At 44.0% G+C, this 23567-nt stretch overlaps 1 protein-coding gene across 1 annotated transcript in view; it reads right to left on the bottom strand.

The window, feature by feature from the left end:
• The window catches only part of LOC138743609 (glycogenin-1-like), a 56498-nt gene that overhangs the window by 16273 nt on the left and 16658 nt on the right, over nucleotides 1–23567 (bottom strand). The window contains exons 3-4 of the mRNA XM_069899124.1: nucleotides 20667–20829; nucleotides 2090–2216 (exon numbers count right to left, since the gene is read on the bottom strand). Of these exons, the coding sequence (XP_069755225.1) occupies nucleotides 2090–2216; nucleotides 20667–20829 (290 nt within the window). The remainder of the gene's footprint in view (nucleotides 1–2089; nucleotides 2217–20666; nucleotides 20830–23567) is intronic.

Below are 23567 nucleotides of genomic sequence, written 5' to 3'. Positions count from 1 at the left end.
ACCTACTGACTGAAGAAATTCCCCCTCGTTTATGATTTAAAGGAACATTTTTTTTATTCTGAGGCTCAGCCCTCTGGTCCTAGACTCTTCCATTTCTGGAAAAACCTTCTCCACGTCCACTCCATCCAGCCTTTTCAATATTTGCTAGATGTTCACCCCCCCTCATCTTGGTGGCACAGTTGGTGTAGCCGTTAGCACAACGGCTTTACAGCGCCAGTGACAAGCGTTCGAAAATCGCACTGTCTCCCTATGACCCAAGTGGGTTTCCTCCCACTTTTCAAAGACATATGGGGTTGGTAGGTTAATTGGTCACATGGGTGTAACATTGAAAAGTAAAAAGACCTAAACTCTCACGAACACAGGCCCAAAGCCAGCAAATGCTAAGAAAAAATGCCGTCTTGCAGGGATCAGGTGAGGCAGTGACTGTACAGACAGCCACAGTTTAAATTCCACATCAATAACTTTTCAAAAATCCCAGGCCTGAAATTTTAAATCCCACTCGTTTTGCCTGCTGTATCTTTGAAGGAAATAAAGTTTCTCCATTCTAAGGGTGGGAACAATGTAGAACTTGCTTGCGGACAAAGTGCCTCATTATTCTTTCTTTTAAAGAAAAGGAGAAAATTGGCGAATATGAGTGAAAAGGGGAAAGCAGGTTAAAATAAATGCTGAGTTTTGGAGCTCATCTCTTTAGGTTTAAACAACAACACAATCTGTGGGCCAAATAACTTGTTCAATACTGTTCGTTTTATGCCATTCATATTACTGAAAACATTTTTCCCTTGAAATGTTCATGGGAACAATGCACAAATCGTCTGCCACATTAGCTGCTTTGCAGAGAGGCAGAGATGCAAGCTCCTCGGTTCATTGGAGATGAGAGTTCGCTGACACTGACGATGAGTGCAATAAGTTGGAGAAACTCATGCAGCGTCCACAGGAAGTAAAGGGTAACCAAAGTTTTGGTTCCAAACCTCCATTAATTAAAAAAAATATAATTTATAAATTCAGCACAGTAACGTGCCCTTCTGGGCCTCGAGCCCCATGCTGCCCAAATACACCAATCAACCTACAAACCCCCATGCGCATTGAAAGGTGGAAGGAAACTAGAGCACCCTGAAGAAACCAAAACGGGTCACAGGGAGAGCGTTCAAACTCCTTCCAGTACCCGGATCACTGGCACTGTGATAACATTGCGCTAACCACACTGCCCATACACCATGTCGTGACCTACTGAGACTCTCCAGCACTTTTTTTTTGTTTTCCCCTTAGTTTATTGATTCTGCATTTTCCACTAATTCTACATTAATTCCATTTTTTTTTGTTTCCCCCACATTCTCTTCAAGACTCCCCATTTTCTGCCTGCATGCTAGGCTTGACTTACAGCGGCCTATTAACCTGCCAACCCACACGTCTATGGTGGTGGACGGGAAATCCCATAATACAACATAATGAAAGGCACAGGGGCCAGGGTGGATAGCCGGCACCTTTTTCCCTGGGTGAGGGTACCAAACATCAGAGGGCATTGTACAAGGTGAGGGGAGGAAAGATGAGGGGAGACATCTAGGGTGAGTTGATTTTGCTTCACTCAGAGAGTGGTGGGTGCCTGGAATGCATTGCTGGGCATGGTGGTGAAGGCTGGTACAATAGGGGACATTGTAAGTTCAGCACAACATAATGGGCCAAAGGGCCTGTATTGCAGTGTTCTCATATTCTAAGAAACAAGAGCATCTGTAGCCAGTCACGGAGAACATGCTAACACCAGACAGACAGCACCAGAGGTCAGGGTTGAACTGGGTATGCCAGAACTGGAAGGGAGGCACGCTCCTCACAGCAAATACATTTCAAAGTATTTATTTGGCTGTACTGAGATTTGAGATGCCCCCCCCCCCCCCACTTCAGAAAGGCGCTATATAAATAAGCAACTTTATAAAGAAAGGGATTATTTCAAGTTCTGAGAGGAAAGAGATAATAAACCACATGAAAGCTGCATTGTAGCTCGAATCAAAACCAAACAAGCTCACAACATGAGGGGGGGCGGGGAGTTGGATGAAAGTCAGAAACTTTTTAAAGAAAGCATCCTGAATGTACTTACTGTTTGAAAGCGGGAAGGTAAGAATAAATAGCGATACTGCTCAGATTGTAAATGAAGGGAAGGTGTTTATTGATATCGGCAGTTGCCCAGCTGCTGAAGAAGCTGTTCAGTAAACCCTGGTCCCCACCTAAATTGAAAGAAAGCAAACTTCAATATGGCAAATAGTGCCAGGCATTTTCACAACCATTGACATTCACATAGCCCCTGTGGTGTTCCAAATGCTCCAAAGCAGGAGTGGCCAAACACCACCCCCCCCCGCCCGCAGGCCAATGCCCATTTTTAAGTGGCCCAGGGTGAATTTTAAAAATAAAATAGAGTATGGCCTGTCAGAACATGGTCTCTCATAATAAATTTCTCTGTACGTACATTGCTCTTCTTAGTTTCAACACTAGATGTCGTTGCCATTTTGAATAACTACTAGACCGACTGGTGCAATGTTAATTCTCGATGAAAATGTTTACCTCAGTTCAAAAAAAAATCTCATGGTGGCACTGAAAAGATGGAAAATAGCAGACATGGTAGGAAATAGAACACTTTTTCCACAGAGCTCAAGGGAAAGGGTGTTTGTTCGATTTGCAAGGAATCTGTTAAATTTAATAGCTCATTCTAAAAGCCCACGTACATCTTTACACAATTGCATCATAATCATTAAGTGGACTCTTGGGCCATGAACTGTGGTGTGGTGGTGCGTGGTGGAGGCATGATGGAGTCGGCCTTGTCCCTTTCCTGATCTTTTCTCCTGTCCTTATTTTTTCTTTAAATTGTAGTTATTTAAATTAAATTTAAGAGCAGCAGATACTGTGATATGTGAACACATCAATAAGCTAACGTCAAGAGTTAAACTGTTCAGTATTCGTTATTTTTATAGAAAATGAATTTTTGATGGTGCAGGAATTTTCTGGTCTGAACACTCAGTTTCTTGCAGGGCAACTGGTTGAAAACTGTTGGGTTTAAAATTGTTTGTCCCGTAAATCCTTATATTTTTCTGTATGTGGCCCACAACCAAATAAAGGTTGGCCACCCCTGCTCCAAAGTGTAAACCAACTTCTGGGTTGAATTGTTTCCCTCATAAAAGGAGACTGGGTCATAGCACCATTCAGCACAAAAGGGAGCCCTTTGGCCTCTCACTTCCATGTTGACCTCTTTGCCAATCCACAATCAGAGATTTTCCAGAGTTGCAGCTTGCTACTATAGAACGTCATTGAGTCCAGATCATTATTTGAATCAAAAAAAAAGGTGGTGGGGGGGGGGGGGGGTGGCAGCTGGATGTGGCCCTTACAGAAAGAAAGCAAAAAATATGGTGCAGAGTGAATGATCAGCCACGACCATACTGAATGTTGGCACAGGGTTGAAGGCCTGAATGGCTTTCTACGATTCTCTGAATAAACTTCAGTGATCCTTACTCATTGAAGTTCAGAAGAATAAGAAGTGGCTTCATTCATAAATAACGGATCATGACAACATTTGCTTTGTTGATTAACCAACTGATTAAAAAAAGTTTATTCTTAGATTAAATATATGAAAATTTCTGGATTTCACCAAATTCTGGGTTCAAACGACAAATGTATCAAAAATATTTATTTTTAAAAAGTTTTTCCTTTCTTTTTCAATCTTTTTATTGGTTTTAATATATGCAAAATACACAGATACATATGGTAATCAAATTACAAGTGTCAAATAATGATAAACAAGGTAGATATGAACCCTGTTATAAATTGGAAAAAAGTTAAAGAAAAACCCCATATATATTGTTAAACTAATCTAATCCCACCCTATGAGGGCTGCTGGCCCAGTTAAGGACTGTACTACTAATAACTAGGGAGTCATTAAAAAAAAGCAGAGATGAATAATCTACATATCTTGAAAGTAATTGAGAAAAGGACCCCAAAAGAGAAAGAAAGTTAGTAGTAGAACACCTCTTTTTTTTTCCTAAAGAAAAACATGTCATCACGTGTCCCCATCAAGGTGAGAGAGGAACAGAGATGCACCAACAATGCTTCCCTCCTCTTTTCAGCTAGGAAAGGAGGCTATGCTATACAAGGGCTCCTGGCACTGGTTTGCAAGAGCGTGCATGGCTCCTACAAGCGCAGATGCACTTGTCCTGTGCTCTTCTCTGACCTCTAACCCAACAGAGAAACCAGTCATGGCCAAAGAGCCAACTTCAGTGTTGGAGCACTGCATGCAGGGCCGCTAACAGAGGCAGCCAAGGACTCTACCTAAACACAAGAGCACCCGCTGGCTAGTCGAGGCACTGTCTGTGGGCCAAAGAAGATATCCGAGCAGTCGACTGAAACACAAGTAAAAAGTAATTTAAATTAAATAAAAAGTGCTTCTTTACAAGTTTCAGTTATTAGTACCCAATTCTTCTTGGGAAATGCTGCTTTAGGACAAAGCAAATGAGCCCATCTTAGGCTGAAGGTTTTTCTTTCTCTCGAATGGTAGCTTAAATCTCCATCTTGATTCCAGAGATGAGGGGATTATCTTAGAAGGAGAGATGGAGTTGCCTGGGACTGTACTCGCTGGAACTTAGAAGAATGAGAGGGGATGATATAGAAACATTCAATTATGAAAGGCATATATAAGAGAGATAAGTAAACTGTTTACATTGGTGGGGGAGGTCAGAACTAGGGGATGTAGCCTCAATATTCAGGGTAGTAGACGTAGGACAGAGAAGGATGGATAGATTTCTACATAGTAAGGGATATGGGGAAAAACAGGTAGGTGGAGACGAGCCAATCAACAGATCAGATATGATCTCATTGAATGGCGGAGAGGTTTGATGGGCCAGATGGCCAACTCCTGCTCTTATTTATCATGTTCCTATTTTCCATCAAATTGGAAAAAAAACAAAGTCATTAAAGTAGGCCCAAAATTCAGGAAACCAGGTCATGATGAGATAAAAAATTTGTAACCAACACACAAACCTATTATTTTGTTCTCAGGCAGTCCATCAGGTTCAAAGACAACTTGCTTCCATTCTGGTTGTGTGGACTCTGAGATGACTAATGTTCCAAACCCCCCCCCAGATAGGGGAGATGACAGAGAGGAGATACCAGGTCGGAGGCGGGCCAGCCTGAGCAGTCCAGTGAGGTCCCCACCATGTTACTGTGTTCCACCTCACACCCCTTCCTCTGTTTGCTCCCTACACATGACCTCAATGTCTTTAATATCTTTAGAAAAAAGACAAAATGTTACACAGTGATGGTAGGACCAACAACTTGGTCAAGGTCAGAGGTTTTAGAAAGAGCCTGTTCTGCTGTTAACTGTGGAATTAAAGTCAGGGATGAGGAAGAAGCTGGAATGGACACAGGGCAGGAGCTTAATGCAGCATGGCAATAGTCCCTTTGGCCACGAACCCCAGTACACCCATGTGACCAATTAACCTGCCAAGCCTACACATCTTTGGATGGTGGGAGAATGTACGAACTTCTGACAGACAATGGCAGATTTGAACCCAGGTTGCTGGTATTGTTGCAGTGATGCATTATCCTCTACACTTACCGTGCTCTGAGGGATGGATGTCTGGTTTGAGAGTCTATGGAGGAATTTAAAATCCAGGAGGTCCAGTTCAACCCTGAATCCTCATTGGTCAGGGGGCTAAACGAAACCTCATCTCCCCTGATGCCTCAGAGGGAGGCTATTCAGTGCAGAGATTAGCTGTAAACCTCCACTCATCTCCCTGCAACCCCCTTTCTGACATGCTCATCAAGATCACCATGGTTCAAAGGTCACCAGCCTGCTTTTGCCTTCGAGGTGATGAGAATGGGTGGGATTTATACCACAATTGATGGAACAGAGCATTGAGAAAAGTTATGGAGCAGGTTTTCTGACAAAACTCCAGCAATTTTTGGTTACTTCCCAGTCTTCAGTAAAGCTGACAGTTCAGTGAGCCAACATGTAACTGCCACCTAGCTGATGACACCACTTCAATTGTGCAAATGTTCCCCACAATGTTCCAACCTTGCTGCCTGCTCTAACACACAGTACTTGATGCTACTGCAGTAAAGCTTGAAATTTGGCAGTTCCGAGGTTCACAAGGAGTAGTAATAATGAGCCAATGCGCTCACCCAAGCGACAGACGATTCATCTCACATTTTGACTTGGTATTAACTGTAGTATAAAACACAAAATTCTGCAGACACCATTGTTGCAGCAAAAACAACGCAGGAGAAACTCAGCAGGTTAAACAAGGTACTTTTTTTAGAGCAAAGATAAAAGATACACAATCAACGCTTCAGGCTTGATCCCTTCATCGAGGGATGGAAAAATGTCAGCAGGCACCCAAACAAAATGATGGTGGTGATGGGGTGGTGTGGGGAGGGTGGCATGGTGCAAAAGACAGGCAGGTGGATAAGGGAGGGAGGGCACTGCAGCAAGCAGGGGGTGGAGGAATGGCTCAATGAATAGAGAGGGAAGTGGGGGGGGGTTGGAAAGCTATGGGAAAGAAGACCAGGGGAAAGGAGGAAGAATGGATAGTAGGTTAGCAGAAATCAGAAGAGCCGATGTTAATGCTATCCGGTTGGAAAGGGCCCACTTGGAAAAATCAAGGGTTGTTCCTCCAATTTACAGATGGACTTGATGGTATAGTACACGAAGCCATGGGCAGACATGTGGATATGGGAGAGGGATGCACTGGGAGATCCCCAACACTGATGAGGACAGAGCAAAGGTGCTCAGTGAAGCAATCTCCCAGTCTCTCAAACGTAGAGAAAGCCATAAAGGGAGCACCGGATGCAGTAGATCACTCCCACGATACACAAGCGAAGCATTGCTTCACTTGAAAGGCCTGGTAATAACTGTGGTTTGCTAGGCTGTTACAGGAGGAAATACAAAAGTCTTTTGTGAGTTTGGAGTCACACGTCGGCCCAACCAGATGATGACGACAAGGGCCACTTGATGAAGGGCTCAAGCTGAGATCTTTAGCTTTGCTATATAAAGGACACTGTTGGACCTGCTGAGTTTCTCCAGCATTGTGTTTTTACTTCAACCACGATGTGTCCAGACCTTCATGTTTTACCACAGATGATGACAACAGATTTCTGCCTCAATGGACAGCAATGAACCTACATATACAGAACAAACTACAAACAGAGCAACAAGGAAAGAAAATTCTTCCCAAACTACATTCTCTTAAAATGCAGGACACACTTGTGCTTTGAAATTGAATTCCATTTGTACCACTGTAAATCGCACACTTTGGGGATGTCAACTCTCACCTGGTATTCAAGACCTTAAACCAGGAAGGTGAAAACCATCAAGGTGCAGAGCTTAATTACTGTGGAAAGATGGGAATCCATGCATTGTTATGGGACCTTTAGATCAGTGGTTCTCAACCTTTTTCATTCCACTCACATACCACTTTAAGTGTCCCCTATCCCATCTGTACTCTGTGATTAGTAAGGGATTACTCAAGGTGAGATGAGGGTGGAAAGAAAAAGTTTGAAACCCGCTGTTTTAATCGTTATGTGCGCGGTTTCAGAACTCCAAAGGAAATGTGCCCATGACAATTTTTCTCAAGCAAAATATTTCAGTAACAATTGGGTCTAGAGCAGTGATTCTCAACCTTCCCTTCCCACTCAACATCTCATCTTAACCAATCCCTTACTAATCACAGAGTGCTGATGGCACAGGGATGACTTAAAGTAGTACGTGATTGGAAAGAGAAAGGTTAAGAACCACTGCTTTAAACCCTGGATGTTTAACAGTCATGAATGAATAACTTCTGGTCGAGTAGTGCCGGATGTTCAGGAATTTCCATGCCCTGGTAATCTTTTTGTTCTGTTCAGGCCCTCAAGGTTTCTGTGATGTTTTACTGAAATCGTGGATGACCTGACTGTACACAATACAAAATTAGACTTATTCAACCTTTCGCCTGCATGTTTGTCAGGAACCTCTGGTTAAATGTATTCCTTCTCTGCTTGCACCAGTCTATGAGGAGCAGAGTTCCAAATAACCACAGCACAAAATTCTGCCTCATCTACGCACTTGTGCTCCAATCCCTGGAGAATGACTTAATGCCATAATCTTCCGACTTGGAGCCAAGTACAACCACTGACCAAAACTTCATTTGGTTGGGAAACCAGGCAACTTTAAATGGGACTCAGAAGCACTAAAACAAAAGGTGAACACTAGACACAGTGACAGATTAACTATAAGGCTGAAGCTTACAGGCCCAGAAGGGATAGCTCTTTCCCCCCACCCACTTGGGCTCCCAGTAGTCAGGCTCTACAATTCTTTTGACCTTAGAAGTTCAATTGCCACCCCCCCCCCCACCATTTATTGACCCATTTTCAACCCCTAGCATTTTATGACCCCTTAGATAGTCCCATCGACCCTTAATACAAGTTATTTAACTTAAGTTTATTCTATTCAATGAAAGGTGGGGCGGAGGTGGGACGGGGGGGGGGGGTCAAAGTCAGCAGGAGCCTTTTAAAGCTCAGCCTAGGGGCCAGAGTTGTAGTTAATCCACCAGTGGCTAGCAGAAGAAATAAAAGTGAGCATTAGAATAATGTGACAGAGAGTATTTGTAATGATACAGGATACTAATTTGCACCCTCCCACTTCTCGTCTGCTTTCTCTTCCACTTCTTCCCTGTTAGCCTCCACCTACCCCAGCTTTCCCCCACCTAACCCCCTCCACCAACCCCTTCTTCTCTCTCCCCCCACCCCCCCAACCATATTCGGGCCAGATTTTCACCGCTCCTCAAGGAGAACTCGGAACTGAGATGTTGACTGCCCTTCACTTTCCGTGGATGCTGAATTGCCTGCTGAATTTGCCTAGCACTTTTGTGAGAAGTGCACTAGGATGCGCCTGCAAGAGAATATTCACTCAAGAGTGTAGATTTATAACCACCGAGACCCAGGTTCAATCCTGGCCTCGGTTGTGGAGTTCGCTTGTTCAGCTTGTGATCGCGTTTTCTCCAGCGGTTCCAGTTCCCCCCGACATACCGAAGATATGTATGGGTGCTAACTGGCTCTGTAAAACTCCACTTAGTGCAGTGGATCAGTGAGGAGTTATGAGCACATGGGAGAGGTGACAGACAAGAAGTTCGAGTTGAAAATTATTCATCATGCGATTGCACCAATTGGCGAAACAGCACTTGAAAGTACGTACCAACGTAACATTAGTAAAACACGAAAGTCTGCCAACACCATGATTGAATGACACAATGCAGGGAAACTTAGCAGGTCAAACAGTGCACTTTATATTAGCAAAGAAAGCTACATAACCAATGTTTCGGGCTTGAGCCCTTCATCAACATTATTGGGAAATAATGGGGCAGAGGTAATGGTTCTGTGGAACATCAGAAATCTGCCATCAAATGATAAAAGCTGAGACAATTATTGAAAGGAAAAGTAGGCCAACACTGGAGTATTACACAAGTCCTCAAGACAATGGAATTGACCCAACAATGATTAGCACAGTGGCCTTTTTTCTCCACACTTCCATAACTATGCATCTTTAAAGTACAAACAAGACTGGTATCTCCTGCATTAGTGCATTGCTCATTGATAATTCACTTGGCACTTTAATTATTTCTACCAACTGCAATCAGATTAAACTCTCCTAGAAAGGTCAAGGCTACATTTGAACCGCTGAGAGAAATTAAATTCATAGCCACCAATTTGCAGACCAATTAATGCAACCTCTAGTTTGAGGCAAATAATCAGTCCCTGAACACTTAGAAATGGAAAGCCCGATCCATCCCAGAGGCAGATACGAGATACAAAAGATCAGAGTTTTACAAATCAGGGGGGGGGGGCAATAGAAGTACTTTTAGATCCTTGAGAATTGGTGAAACTGCTGGAGGCCGGTGGGGGGGCGGGGTCCTGGAAAAAAAGGAAAAACAGAGTGAAGGAAGCTTTATTGTACTTGCGTGGTGCTGTTCAAAAAGCTTAGGCCATTTCATAGCAAGTTCATCAGGCAAGTCTGTACACACTGTGATTGTAGTGTAATACACAAAGGTGCTGGAGATTCTGATCATCCAATGATCGATCTTATCGTCCATTGGAATCTCCTCTCCTGTCCCCCCCAACCTTTTTTTTTTAAAATTCAGATGCCTGCCTGCTTTTTGCTCATACTTATTGATGAAGGCCTCAGGCACAAAACGATGGTTACTCATGGCGAGTTAACGTTTAACCGCTCATCACGCTTGTTCAAGATTTGGCCTTTGCAAACAACTGGGAAATCAATACATGGAAAGGAGAGGCATAAGTACGAGTTCAGAAATTGATGCCCTCGTCTATGCAGCACCATCACAGAAAATGATCCACACCAAGGAAATGCCTTGGTGGGAAGCTGTATTTCAAGTCAATTTGCACTCAAATTGGTGGGAGGGGTGGGGTGGGAGGAGAAAATAAGCGAGAATGTGGGGCTGATGGGAATGCTCTGGCCAGAATTGATTTAATGGGCTGAATGAATAACTGAAATATTGTTAGCAGTTTTGAGATCTTCATTCAAGAAAGAATGTGTTGACGTTGAAGAGGGTTCAAAGGAGGTTCACTAGGATGATTCCGGGAATGAATGGGTTATCATACAAGGAGAATTTGACAGCTCTTGGTCTGTATTCATTGGAATTTAGGAGAATGGGGTGGGGGGAGGAGGGAGAGGGGGAAAATCCCATTGAAATATTTCAAATGTTGAAAGGCATTAATAAGAATAAATATTGAAAGGTTGTTTCCCATGGTGGGAGAGTCCAGGACAAGAAAGTCCAACTTCAGGATTAAAGGGTGTCTGCTTAGAACAGAGATGCGCAGGAATTTCTCCAACCAGGTGGTGGTAAATCTGTGGAATTTGTTGCCATAGACAATTGTGGAGGCCAGGTTATTGTGTGTATTTAAGGCAGAGAGTGATAGGTTCTTGATTAGCCAGGGCATCAAAGGTTATAAGGGAGAAGGCCGGGCAGTGGGGCTGAGTGGTAAAATGGATCAGCTCATGATTGGTGGGGCAGACTATGGGCCAAATAATCTATTTCTGCTCTTATGGTCTTTCTGGTCTTATAGAATGGATTCCCTTGTTGCAAGGGACACATCAAAACATATCCAAGCTCCCCTCTCGGGCTCCCGAGAAATGGGCCCGCACTGTTCATGATATAGATAAATGTTGTGGAAGAGGGGACAGAGTGTAGTGTAACCAAGTTGAGTGGAAAAGCAAATTGGGCAGAGGATAGAGAGAGACTACAGAGAGATATTGATAGGTTAAGTGAGTGGGCAAGGGACTGGCAGATGGAGTACAATGCTGGCAAATGTGGGGCCATCCACTTTGGAAAGGAAAATGGAAGATCAGAATATTATTAAATGGAAAGCAATGCCGTGCAGAAGGGCTGGGGGGGGGGGGGGGGGGAAGGTGTGCTTGTGCATGAATCACAAACGGCTAGTTTGTAGGTGCAATGGGCAGGCAAAAAGGCAAATGGAATGTTGGCCTTCATTGCTAGAGGGATTGAATTTAAGAGCAGGGAGATTATGTTGCAACTGTACCAAGTATTGGTGAGACTGCATCTACAGTACTGCATGCATTTCTGTTCTCTTTACTTGAAGGATGTACTGGCTTTGGAGGCAGTTGAAAGTTGGCACAAATCGGATAAAAATCACCCAGGCTCGTCACAACTAGACAATTAAAATACCCATAGTTTGAACCATTTTACTTTGTAGTTTAGAGACCTCCTTGGCACAGTTGCACTTCCCTCCAAGTCAAAAAGGAAAAGCCACTTTACAGTTAAAGCAGATTAAAGGGGAAGTGTCACAGCCCAATTGCACCATCACTTCTCGAAGAGAAAGGCACCAATTTCCTCCAGGTTATCACTGGGTCATTCCCTCAGCCTGTGCAACGCTGGCTAAATGAGCCAACAACCAGCTCCTCTTGTGACTGTGTACGCCAAATGCTCCCAACACTGGTCAGGCCGCTGTGGACCCCCCGGAGCAGGAACTCGAAGCACAAAGCAGGACAACAAACATGAGCCAACCTCAGCATAGGGATTATTGCACAATGCATCAGTACAAGAGGGCAAAAAGAGATCCTTCAACACTCAGAGGCACAAGGACAGCTTCTTCCCCACTGCTATGACATTCCCGAATAATCAATGAACTAAAGACACTGCCTTACTTTTCATGCACAATTATTTTAATTTAAAAAAAAATGTTGTAAGATGGTTATATGAAGGTTTGCATTATGATGCCTGCTGTAAAACACCGAATTTCATGACTTGCTCATGACCATAAATTCTGAAATACATCAGCAGTATGATTGCACACTATTTTATCTGCCACTCAAAGCCAAGGCTGTTTAAATTGACAAATTTAAATTGCACAAACCATAATTCATGGTACTTCGTTCTAATTATAGATTCTCCACTTAAAACCCCTTTCAAAGTTGAAAGGTCAAGTCTTTTTAGACAGTAGAATAGAACACAAATGAGAATCTGCTCAATGACCTCAGTGTAAGGGAAGCAACCCAATGAACAAAGGGGTCCCTGTTTCCCTGTAACTGCTGGCACCGAGACAATGCATGGAACCACTAGTCCAGAGCAGAGTGTCTTTTGGCAACCGTCGGAATTGCTGGCCTCTCGGAAAGGACAAGAGGGGGAAAAAGTCCAGCCAACCAAATTCAAAAGGGCAGCCTTTTCCCTCAAAGGAACACATTCACCGTGTTGCTCTCCCGTCCCAATTATAACTTCTTCTGGATCCTACAAATTCTTTCAAGCTATTTATCTGCTGCACAGTTAATGCCACAGACTCTTCCACCAAGCTCCAATTAAGAAGAATATTTCAAATTGTCAAGATAGAAATAAGTAATTTTTGTCTGCACCCAGTGAAGAGCACAGGGACGTGATGCATTCCATCATCCCACAGAATGAGCCCAAATTCCTTACCCAACAGATTCCAACACTGGTAGCCTTTGTGTTCTCACTTATCACCCACCAGCAAACCCTCAAACCAATCTCCATCCCCAGCCTCTCTACTCTTGCCTTGACTCTACTCCCCAGCCAACTCTACCCTACTTCCTGAGGCATAAACTAGAGATGAAAAGCTGCAAGATCAGCAAAACAGCAGTGGGCGAAACTATCATGAATCAAAGCAACAATCTTTGATGGCCAAAATTTTTTTAAATGATGCACGTGTATACACGTGAAAACAAAATGTACAATATCAAAATTAACATGAGCAGGGGCATATTAAGTCAACAAGAACAGTCCATACTATGGAGATAATTTCCACTTTGACACAAGTGAAGACATTAGTTTTGTTGGCCATCAGATCTCTAGACCACAAGACACAGGAGCAGAAATAGGCTATTCATCCCATCGAGTCTGCCCCACCAAACCACATGAAAGGTGGTGGTAATGCTACCAATGCAATTCCATGCACGGCAGGTATTCATCATGACCAATTGCAACCTTTGCTTAGTGTTGGGAGATTTCATGCCTTGCAGACAGTTTGGCCAAGATCTGATGCTTCAAGTTATCCCAAAGAGGCACTGTCTGAGACCAGTTCTGGTCATCAGGTGATGTGGATACAACCAAAGGAGGTTAATAGAGACTGATAATACAGTGGCTTGGGTGACCAGGGATACGTTTCTCCCCTCTTTCTGTTTAATCAATCCCAACATTTTAGTCGAATCTAGAATGAATGTAGTATTTGGATGTCAAAATGATGGAATCCAATTTAAAAGACTTGGTTAATCAGATATGATTGCCAGCTGTCAACTCAGTCTAGCATGGATGGAACACTAATCTGGCAGCTCAGTTAATGGCTACATCAGGAGTAGAAAGATCTCCAGAAGCTGACTTCACTCATGAATGCACACAGACACTGCACATCCTTCATCTGAAACCAAGTAATACCACCTCTTGCAATGAGGATGAGAAGAGGTTTTGGCATTGCTTTTTGTAGCAGGAATCCTTTGCTGCTGGCATTCCCAGATTGAGATAGCTTGATAATGACCTACAGCAATATGTTAGAGCACGTGCAATACACAAAGGTACTGGAGAAACTCATCAGTCACGCAGCATCCATAGAAAGCAAAGGGGTATAGCCAATGTTTAGAGCCCGAACCCTTCATTAAGCTATGAGCAAAAATTGAAATAAAGAATTTAAAATTCAAGAGTTATATTCCTATTTCACAGTATTATCAAGAATCTGAATCAAGAAATTACCAGTGTTACGTACCACTGTCTACTTAAAGATAATTCTCAAGGCAAAATAGATAGGACATCGGCCCAAAACATGAAACCTGCTTCTCCCTCCACAGTTGCTACCTGACCTGCTGGTTTTCGGCATATTAGGTGGGTCACGTCTCCAGAATGGAGGACCATCGCCTTCCCAAGATCGTGTTATATGGCGAGCTCTCCACTGGCCACCGTGACAGAGGTGCACCAAAGAAAAGGTACAAGGACTGCCTAAAGAAATCTCTTGGTGCCTACCACATTGACCACCGCCAGTGGGCTGATATCGCCTCAAACCGTGCATCTTGGCGCCTCACAGTTTGGCGGGCAGCAACCTCCTTTGAAGAAGACTGCAGAGCCCACCTCACTGACAAAAGGCAAAGGAGGAAAAACCCAACACCCAACCCCAACCAACCAATTTTCCACTGCAACCGCTGCAACCGTGTCTGCCTGTCCCGCATCGGACTTGTCAGCCACAAACGAGCCTGCAGCTGACGTGGACATTTACCCCCTCCATAAATCTTCGTCCGCGAAGCCAAGCCAAAGAAAGTTGATGAAAGATTAATCTTGGGCCTGCTGTTTCTGAATGTGAGGGCCCTGCTTGTTCTGGGACAAGTATGAAGAAACAATCCAGGATCATCACCGTCTCTGGAGGATGTACATTTCCCAGAGGCAGAGAAAGAATAAAAGGGCAGAGTCAATAAGTGGAAGACAAAATAGAACAAAGCGGAATAAGACCACAGGAAAGACACTTGTTACTCTAGATTCAAGCATCTACAGTTCCGTGTGCCTCAAGTATAAATAGTTCTAGTGATGCCCAAGACCCTGTGTGGTCCTGATCCTGTAAAAAGGGTTATTTTTTAATGTTCCTCCAATTTTAAGCATCAAATCATTAAAATAGGCAGTTGTATATTTTTGACTGTACTAGAATGCCAATTGCATGTCTCCTTATTTGGAAAAGGGAATTCAATACAATCTGAAAAGATCTAGTCAACTTTCTTTATATAGCTAGAACTGCAACAGCACTCAATAGCTTGATTCAGACCTTTATTTATAGCTGGTCCACACACCAGTGTTTGCTCAGGTACTTCCAGCTTATCCCTCATCAGCCCAATTATGCCTTTAGAGACCATGTCATAAAACTTCAGTAAGAGACCTTGGAACAGGTGTCACCCATGGGTCAAGTGAACACATGAAACTGGCTTGTTTGCAAACTGCAAGGAGCATCGACAAATGTTAACACTTTGTAACCAAGTCCAAATCTTTAGTTGACTGGAAGTTATTGCTATCAGTTAGCTTCCTAACTAGAGTTAGGGCAATGTAACTTTATACAGGAGCAGGAATTCACTATGTGCCCCTGTGGAGAAGAGCACTGCCAGGGCTGCACCTGTCTCTGGCCAGAGGGAAAAAGACACAGAACTCTACTCTTCCTAACAATGTGCATCCGCCTTTGAATTAAAAAGGAGTAGCGCAACAACTGGCTCTTGGCCCCGATACAAGATCAGGACCACACAGGGTCTTGGGCATCACTAGAACTATTTATACTTGAGGCACACAAGGAACTGTAGATGCTTGAATCTAGAGTAACAAGTGACTTTGCTGGAAGAACTCAGTGGTTCAAACAGCATCAGTCACATTGCCCATCCCACCAATTACTTGCAAGCACATTGTCAATGCTCCAACAATTTAGACTTTATGCAGGAGACTGCAGTCACTGGAATTCCCCTCTCCTTTTTGATTCCATTTCCATCCACCAACATCTCTCCACTGGATTCTTCTGCTCTCTTAATCTCACCACCCCCCCACCCCATTCCAGTTCCATCTAGACTCACTTCATATCACTATCTTCACCTTATCAGATTCCAGCACCAACAACTTCCTTCTTCTAATCACCCAACCCCACTCTCCTCCACCTTGTGTGCCTCATCCTCCACCTCCACTTTCTTGCCCCTCTCTCTCTCTCTCTCTTTGCTCACCCCCCACCTTTGTCTGGCCTATCTACTACCTCCGTCCATCTGATTTACCAATCCCGCATGTCATTCTTGTCCTATCCCATCCACTTTACAATGGCTTCTCTGCTACGTCGCTCCAGTCTCCAAGGAGGGCTGCAGATCAAAAGGTCGACCATTCTTTCTCTCCCCCGATGTTGCTTCACACGCTGAGTCCCTTGACCAGAATGTGTTTGGCTCGGGTATTTACATTTTACATGCAAAGAACAAGCCCCAGGTTGCATCATTCAAAAGGTAATGGCCACACCACTGCCAACACGGTCCCCAATGCAAATTCCAAAACACATCATCACTTTTCATTTGCTCGCTGGGACAAACACCTTAAACTCCCTCTTTGAAACTAAACCACAAGGACTGCAGAAGTTCAAGAATAGTTTGCCACCTCCTTCTCAAGAGTAACTAGATAGGCAGTGAATGATAACTGCTCTTGCAGGGAATGCCAATGTTTCCAGGGAAATCGTATGCCTTAGAAATTTCCATTCCGCTGTCTACTGGCATTAAAGCAGTGTGGTGCGACACCCCAAATTTATTGTCACACGTCCTGTACCGACAGCGAGGGATCTCAAGTAAGCAGCTTCAATCATCAAGGACCCCACCACCCAGGTCATGACCTCTTCTCTTGGCCTACCATCAGAAAGGATTTACAGGAGCCTGAAAATGAACACCCAACAGTACAAAAACAGCCTCATCCCCTCAGCCATTAGATTTCTGAATGGACAAACAACCACTGACCCTACTTCACTTTTCCTCTCTAATTTTTTTTTTTAAATTGTGCATTTGCAAATGTAATCTGTGGCAATTTTTGCACATGTAATGCACAAAGATGCTTCCGCAAAACAACAAATTTTGTGACACATGTTCGTGACAATATATTCCAATTCTAATGCAAAATTTCCCAGAGGAGTGTTAGGTTTTCTTGTTTAACGTTACACTGTGTCAGTGCATCCTATCATGCTAAATTATCGCAAGATTAAACATCTACTGGCGCAGCCTCAAGGACGTAGAACTGAGAGCTAGACTTTAAAAGAACATATGCACTCTTAATTTCTGGAGGATGTGACTACATTAATAGGGGAAATGGAGCAGATTGGTCTCTTGGGCTCAGACGGTTTATACAGATAGGTGGAGAACATTGCTTAAAAACACTGAATGGCACACCCTTGATTCATCCATTTGGGGAGAGTGGGATGGAACAACTTTATAATCAGAAAATGGTTTCCAGGTTAGTGTAGCATTTAGTGAAATGCCATTACAGTGCTAATAATCTTGGCTCAAATCTGGTACTACTGTTGGGAGTTTGCATCTGGGTGGGTTTCCTCCCACCTTTTAAAAAATTGGGTAGTTGTAGGCTAATTGAGATTTTTGGTCGGTGCATGCTTGTGGGCCGGAAAGGCCTGTTTTGTGCCTCAGATCAAAAATAAAAGAAAAAAAAAGTGGGATGGGGAAATGGAGACCCTCAGGGCAACAGACTGCCAGGGATCATCTTTGTAAGAAGCATCACATGAGCGCAGTCTGTGAAAAGCTGCATTTTAGGAATGTCTGAAAAGTCACACCTTCCCACCTCTTCCAGAAATGGATGCAGGGAAAAGTTTCTCTCACTGCGTGTAGAGCAGGCAGCCTCCCCTACTGCAGCAGTGGGCAGCGAAAAGCGAGGCAGACTGCAGACTGGCAGCAGACTCTCGTCCAATTCCAAGAAGGAGCAGGTGAAAGTGACGTAAAGCAATGCAAATTTTGAGGCTGGATCGGAGGTTGCACGAGATCGCAAGGAAGTTGAACAAAAAAATCTGTAGGCGCAGTTATTGTAGTTCACAAAAAAAAAAATTCTGGAGGAACTCAGCAAGTTGTGCAGCAAAGATCAAGGTACACAACCAAAGTTTTGGGCCTTAGCCCTTCATCAAGGTGTGAGCTAAAAGCAGGCAGGCATCTGTATTGTGAAGCGGCTGTCACATGACACCACTGCCCCCTACCTAGTCGAAGGACACACCAGCTGCCAATCAAGGTTTAGTTCCACCGCACCCATTAGTGCACACTTGCCATTGGTCCAATGCAAATTACTTGGACTGGACTCTCCAGCCTGGGCTGTTGTAATTGAATTAACCCTCCTGGCACTGAGCCACACCTGGGTTGGACCCTCCAGTACTATAAAGGTGCCATACGTTCTTTGTTCTCCCTCTTTGCTAGCTTGAGAGGACTGCGTCACTCCAGGCCTAGATACATTGAAAGGGGGCTGGAGAAACAGTTGGTAAGATGTGCAGTGTTAAAAAGGAGGGGAGCATTTAATTAGTGTTCCTCGTAGCACAGAGCTGTGCCTGCACTGAGTTAAGGGGCGGTGGGGCATCATCGTAATGTTTCCTTGATCATTACATGCACGTGTATGTGTGTGCACATGTATTTTGTTCCCAAGCTATTTTCCCCACGTTCATCATTAATTGTCCACTATTACATTCCCATGGCTGCTGTACACTGTGTGTGCTGCATCTGTTACCATTTCCCACACTTGCCTTCTGTAAATAAAATCCTTCCCTACCAAAACTGTATGACCAGAGTCCTTGCCTTTTACACCAACCAAACCAGTTTCCTCACTCACAACAGCACCTGAATCAAATGGTGGGGAAAGGAGCAGGAGCACAGGCCCATGGGCAGGAGGTCATAGATGCACATCAGTGGGAAGGCACAAGAGAGAAAATAGAAAGAATGTGATAGGGGGAGGGGATAGCTCTCTGAATGGAGAGGGAAAGGTGTGGAGAGCTGGAGGCAAGGAGACAGGGGAATGGCTGAACAGAAACCCTAGGAGTCAATGTAAATACCATCTGGTTGGAGATTATCCAGATGGAATACTAGGTGTTGCTCCTCTAATTTGTGGGTGGCCTTGGTTTGGGAGTGCACGAGGCCATGGACTGACATGTCAGCACAGGAATGGGATGTGAAATTGAAGTGGTTGGCCACTGGGAGATCCCTGCCATTGATGCGGCCAGAGCAAAGGTGTGCAGCGAAACAAACTCCCAGTCTTTTAGATGTCGAGGAAGCCACAATGGGAGCACCCGATGCAGCAGATTCACAAGGGCTGTTTTGGGCTCCAAGTGGTGGTGAGGGAGGAAATGTGGAACTTCCTGGAGTCACAAGGGAAGGTGCCAAGGGAGTGATTCGTGGGAAGGGATGAGTGGACGAGGGAGTCACTGAGGGAGCAGTGCCTGTAAAAGGTGGGGAGGGGAGGAGAGGCGAAGATATGTCTGGTGGCGGGACAAAATAAAACGTGGCTTCCCTTCTATCACCATTAACTCAGTCCTTACCACATTCCATTTTTTTTTTTAAATTTAGAGATACTGTAACAGGGACTTGTGGCTCATTAGTCCACACCACCCAAATAAACCCATGTGGTCAATTAACCTATTAACCCCATATGCCTTTGGAACGTGGAGGGAAGACCTGGAGCGAGAATGTACAAACCCAGGTGCTGACACTGTAACAGTCTTGAGCTAAATGCTATGCTATCTGTGCCACCCAGAAACACTTCCCCCGGGATGATCCCAGAACCTGCCCGAGGTGTCTCCATCTCTACACCCTGAAGCAGATAAGTGCTGGGTGCAGACCAATGACTTTCAGAAGATGGATTGATCATGGAGGAAAATGCGGTTAAAGATAGCTATCTAAAGCCTGGAAGAGCCAGCACTCTGCGACTGCCTGCCAAAGAATACCCCTTGTCAGCTGTGATTGGTTTTGTTTTTGGAGGCCAGGAGTTTCAGGTGAAACTGGGTTAATAAAACAAGTGAGGTTGAAAAATTATGCTCAAGGTACAGAAACAAAACCTGGAATCTTGAGCAGCCAGAGAATTGCTGGAGGAACTCAGCAGATCAGGCAGTATCCATGCATAGAAATGGTCAGTCACCATTTTGACTCTGGGCCCCATCATCAAGACCCCGGTTTCAGGTTTCAATAAAAGGACCAGAGTCAAAATGGTGACTGACCATTTTTACCCATGGATGCTGTCTGATCAGCTGAGTTCCTCCAGCAGTTCTTCATCTGCATTGGATGGGACACACTTGTTTTCTTATATTGCGGGCAGGGCAGGTAGGAACAGGAACCTTAGCCAGAACCATGTTTCCAACTCTCACAGAAACCCAGCTACAAATTCAGGATATCAAAGGCATGGAAATGGGAACTATTTTGCACTGTTCCCAAGGTAAGGTCAGTTTTAACTCTCCAACACCATTATCTTCCCACACCTTCAGAAGGAATTTCAAGGTCTACAATTGCTTCCATTAAAAAAAACATTCCTTTCGGCTGCTTCACTCCTCACTTCACACCAAAGTGGGTCCAAGTTGGAAGACAGGAACGTGCTTGCCAACAAGATAAGAGTGCGCAAGCAACAAAGCCAGACCAGAAATTGAAACCATACTCTAAAATGTACCATCAAAGCTGCCTTGTTCTGTGGAAAATCTCAGCAGTTCCTTGTAGGTTTCTATGGAAGGACAATAAACGAATACTCCCGTGTTGAAGCAGTCAGGCCATCCTGGATCTGGTGCTGCAGACAATTCCTCCCTCTCAAAGAGTTCGTCTATGTTGCATAATACCTGTTAAAAGATATTCAAACCACAGGGTTATACCCAATCCGTGATCCAATTCCACAGAACAAAAGAGAAAGAGCACTTGCAAGGCCATGGATACAGAAGGGGAGTGGGACTACCTTAAAAGGAACTTAATGGGCTGAAGGGCAACCTTTTGTGGTTCGGGCAACAACTTCCACACATGATCCAAACTCATAAGAAAGGCAGCATTATAAACTGGAGATCTTTCCTTCCTAATGAATGGAGCAGCCAGAGTTCAGTAGCAATTGTGATAAAACCACAGACCTGCTGGAGGAGATCAGCAGGTCTTGCAGAATCCATAGGGGATAGAGAAATATAGCCAAAGGTTCCCTGAAGAAGGGATCAGGCCTGAAATGCTGGTTATACAACTTTCCCTCCTACAAACCATATTTCATACTTTTCACGACATTAAAGGAGACATTTGGCCCTCTCAAATTTTTTTATTTATTTCAAATTTATTCTCAGAGTACATTCTTTGGCTTGGCTTCGCGGACGAAGATTTATGGAGGGGGTAAAAGTCCACGTCAGCTGCAGGCTCGTTTGTGGCTGACAAGTCCGATGCGGGACAGGCAGACACGGTTGCAGCGGTTGCAGGAGAAAATTGGTTGGTTGGGGTTGGGTGTTGGGTTTTTCCTCCTTTGCCTTTTGTCAGTGAGGTGGGCATCAAATACAACCCTGAGATCCTTTTTCCTGTGGGTCAGGCAGAATTACCACTTATTGATAATGCAAAAAAAACTGTACACAACATAAACATGTAAACAAATAAAGAAATGTAAACAAACTGACTGTGCAATACAGAGAATAACACAAAATAAAAATCAATAAAGAACAAAAGTAAGAGTCCCTGATCGAGTTTGTTGTTAAGGAATCTGATGGTAGAGGGGTGGCAGATGTTCCTGAACCTGGTGGAGCAAATCTTGGGACACCTCTTTACTGAAGGTAGCAATGAGAACAGAGCGGGTGCTGGGTGGTGTGGGTCCTTGACGATTGCTGCTGCTGCCCTCTGACGGCAGCGCTCCCCGTATGTGTTCTCAATGGTAAGGAGGATTTTTGCCTGTGACGTTCTGGGATCCATGCACTACCCTTTGTAGGGCTCAGGAGTATTGATATCCCCATACCAGACAGACCATGAAGCAGCCGGTCAGCACGCTTTCCGCCACACATCTGTAGAAATTTCCCTCCTCAGAACATCCTCATTTCCTGGCAATTTGTTGGATTACAACCAGGGAGGTTATGTAGTAGACTCAAGATAATTTTCTGTGAAGCCAATGTTATGGGTTCACTTCACTTATCAGAAAGGTTGATATCTGGTGGTCCCTGATCATTTACCAGGGCAGAATCCTTGCATTTTGACAAGGGGATTAATTCCCAAGAAACAAGGAGAGCAAATGTTCAAGGATTTTCTGGATCCTAAAACCTCCATCAGCAGACACAAGGAATAAGCGATGCTCAGGTTAGTGCTGGTATGTGGAAAAGAATTCCAGTTAACTGAAAAACTCTGATAATCCGCTGTAAAACAGGAAAGTCTGAAGATCCCGTGGTTGAAGTAAAAACACAATGCTGGAGAAAGTCAGCAGGTCAAACAGTGTAGCAAAGATATATAACTAATGTTTTGAGCAAGGCCTCAAGCCCAAAACATTGCTTATGCATCTTTGCGATATCCCATTATTCAGAAATCTCAATAGTGCAGCATCTAGCTCATCAGAACCTGCTCTTATTCTGTTTTTAACTCAAGATTTATTATTTTGACATTATTAAAATGGTGAATTTAAAAAAAAGTGTGCAAGTATTACTTGCCAATAATTTAGAAAATCTGTCAATGCCGCAGTCTCAAGTGTGCTAGATTAACAGTTCTACTGTGCTCTTTGATGCGGCTGGTGGAAGTCATTTGAAACCCACAAGGATTAGTTCAATTGGAGGTGACTCCATTGACAAAATGACAAAAACAACTTGCCTCACCATTTATAGCTGCACCATCATTGCCCAGAACTCTGGCACAAAACCAACCACAAGTGACCAATGCACTAAAGTTGACCCGAAGTTGGCAATCAAATCATTCATGGAGCCCAGAACAATTATTTACCTTATTTTTCGACCAGGACTTGTATTGATCCATTGCAATGCAACCACATCAGAGACAGGGGAGTATTATTCTGGGATCAGGCTGTGATGTTACACTTAACTGAGGATTTGTCCTAGAGCCTGCATGTTGATGCAATCATGAAGGCTCGCCAGCAGCTAAACTTTGTGAGGTATTGGAGGAGATTCAGAATGTCACTGAAGACTTTAAAAAGCTTCTACAGGTGTACCAAGGAGAGCATTCTGACTGGTTGCAACGCTGGCTGGTATGGAGGCACCAACTCTCAGGACAAGAATGAACTCCAGAGGGTTGTTAACTCAGCCTGTGACATCACAGGCACCAGACCTCACTCCATCAAGGATATCTACATGAGGCGGTGTCTTAAAAAAGCCGCCTCTATCCTCAAAGACCCCCTACACCCAGGCCATGCCCTCTTCACTCTGCTACCATAGGGAAAAAGGTACAGGAGCCTGAAGATGAGCACTCAGTGGCACAAGGACTGGTTCTTCCCCGCTGCCATCATATTCCTTAAAAATCAAGGAACCAAAGACACTACCTTACTTTCCGTGCACTGTTACTTTTCAAACAATATTTAATTTATTGCTGTAAGACAGTTTATAATATGAATGTTTACACTACGAAG

The sequence above is a fragment of the Narcine bancroftii genome, chromosome 9 (assembly GCF_036971445.1).
Source record: "Narcine bancroftii isolate sNarBan1 chromosome 9, sNarBan1.hap1, whole genome shotgun sequence".
NCBI classification, from domain to species: Eukaryota; Metazoa; Chordata; class Chondrichthyes; order Torpediniformes; family Narcinidae; genus Narcine; species Narcine bancroftii.
The sequence above is the reverse complement of the archived record's forward strand: the minus strand, read 5'-3'. Positions and strand labels throughout refer to the sequence as shown.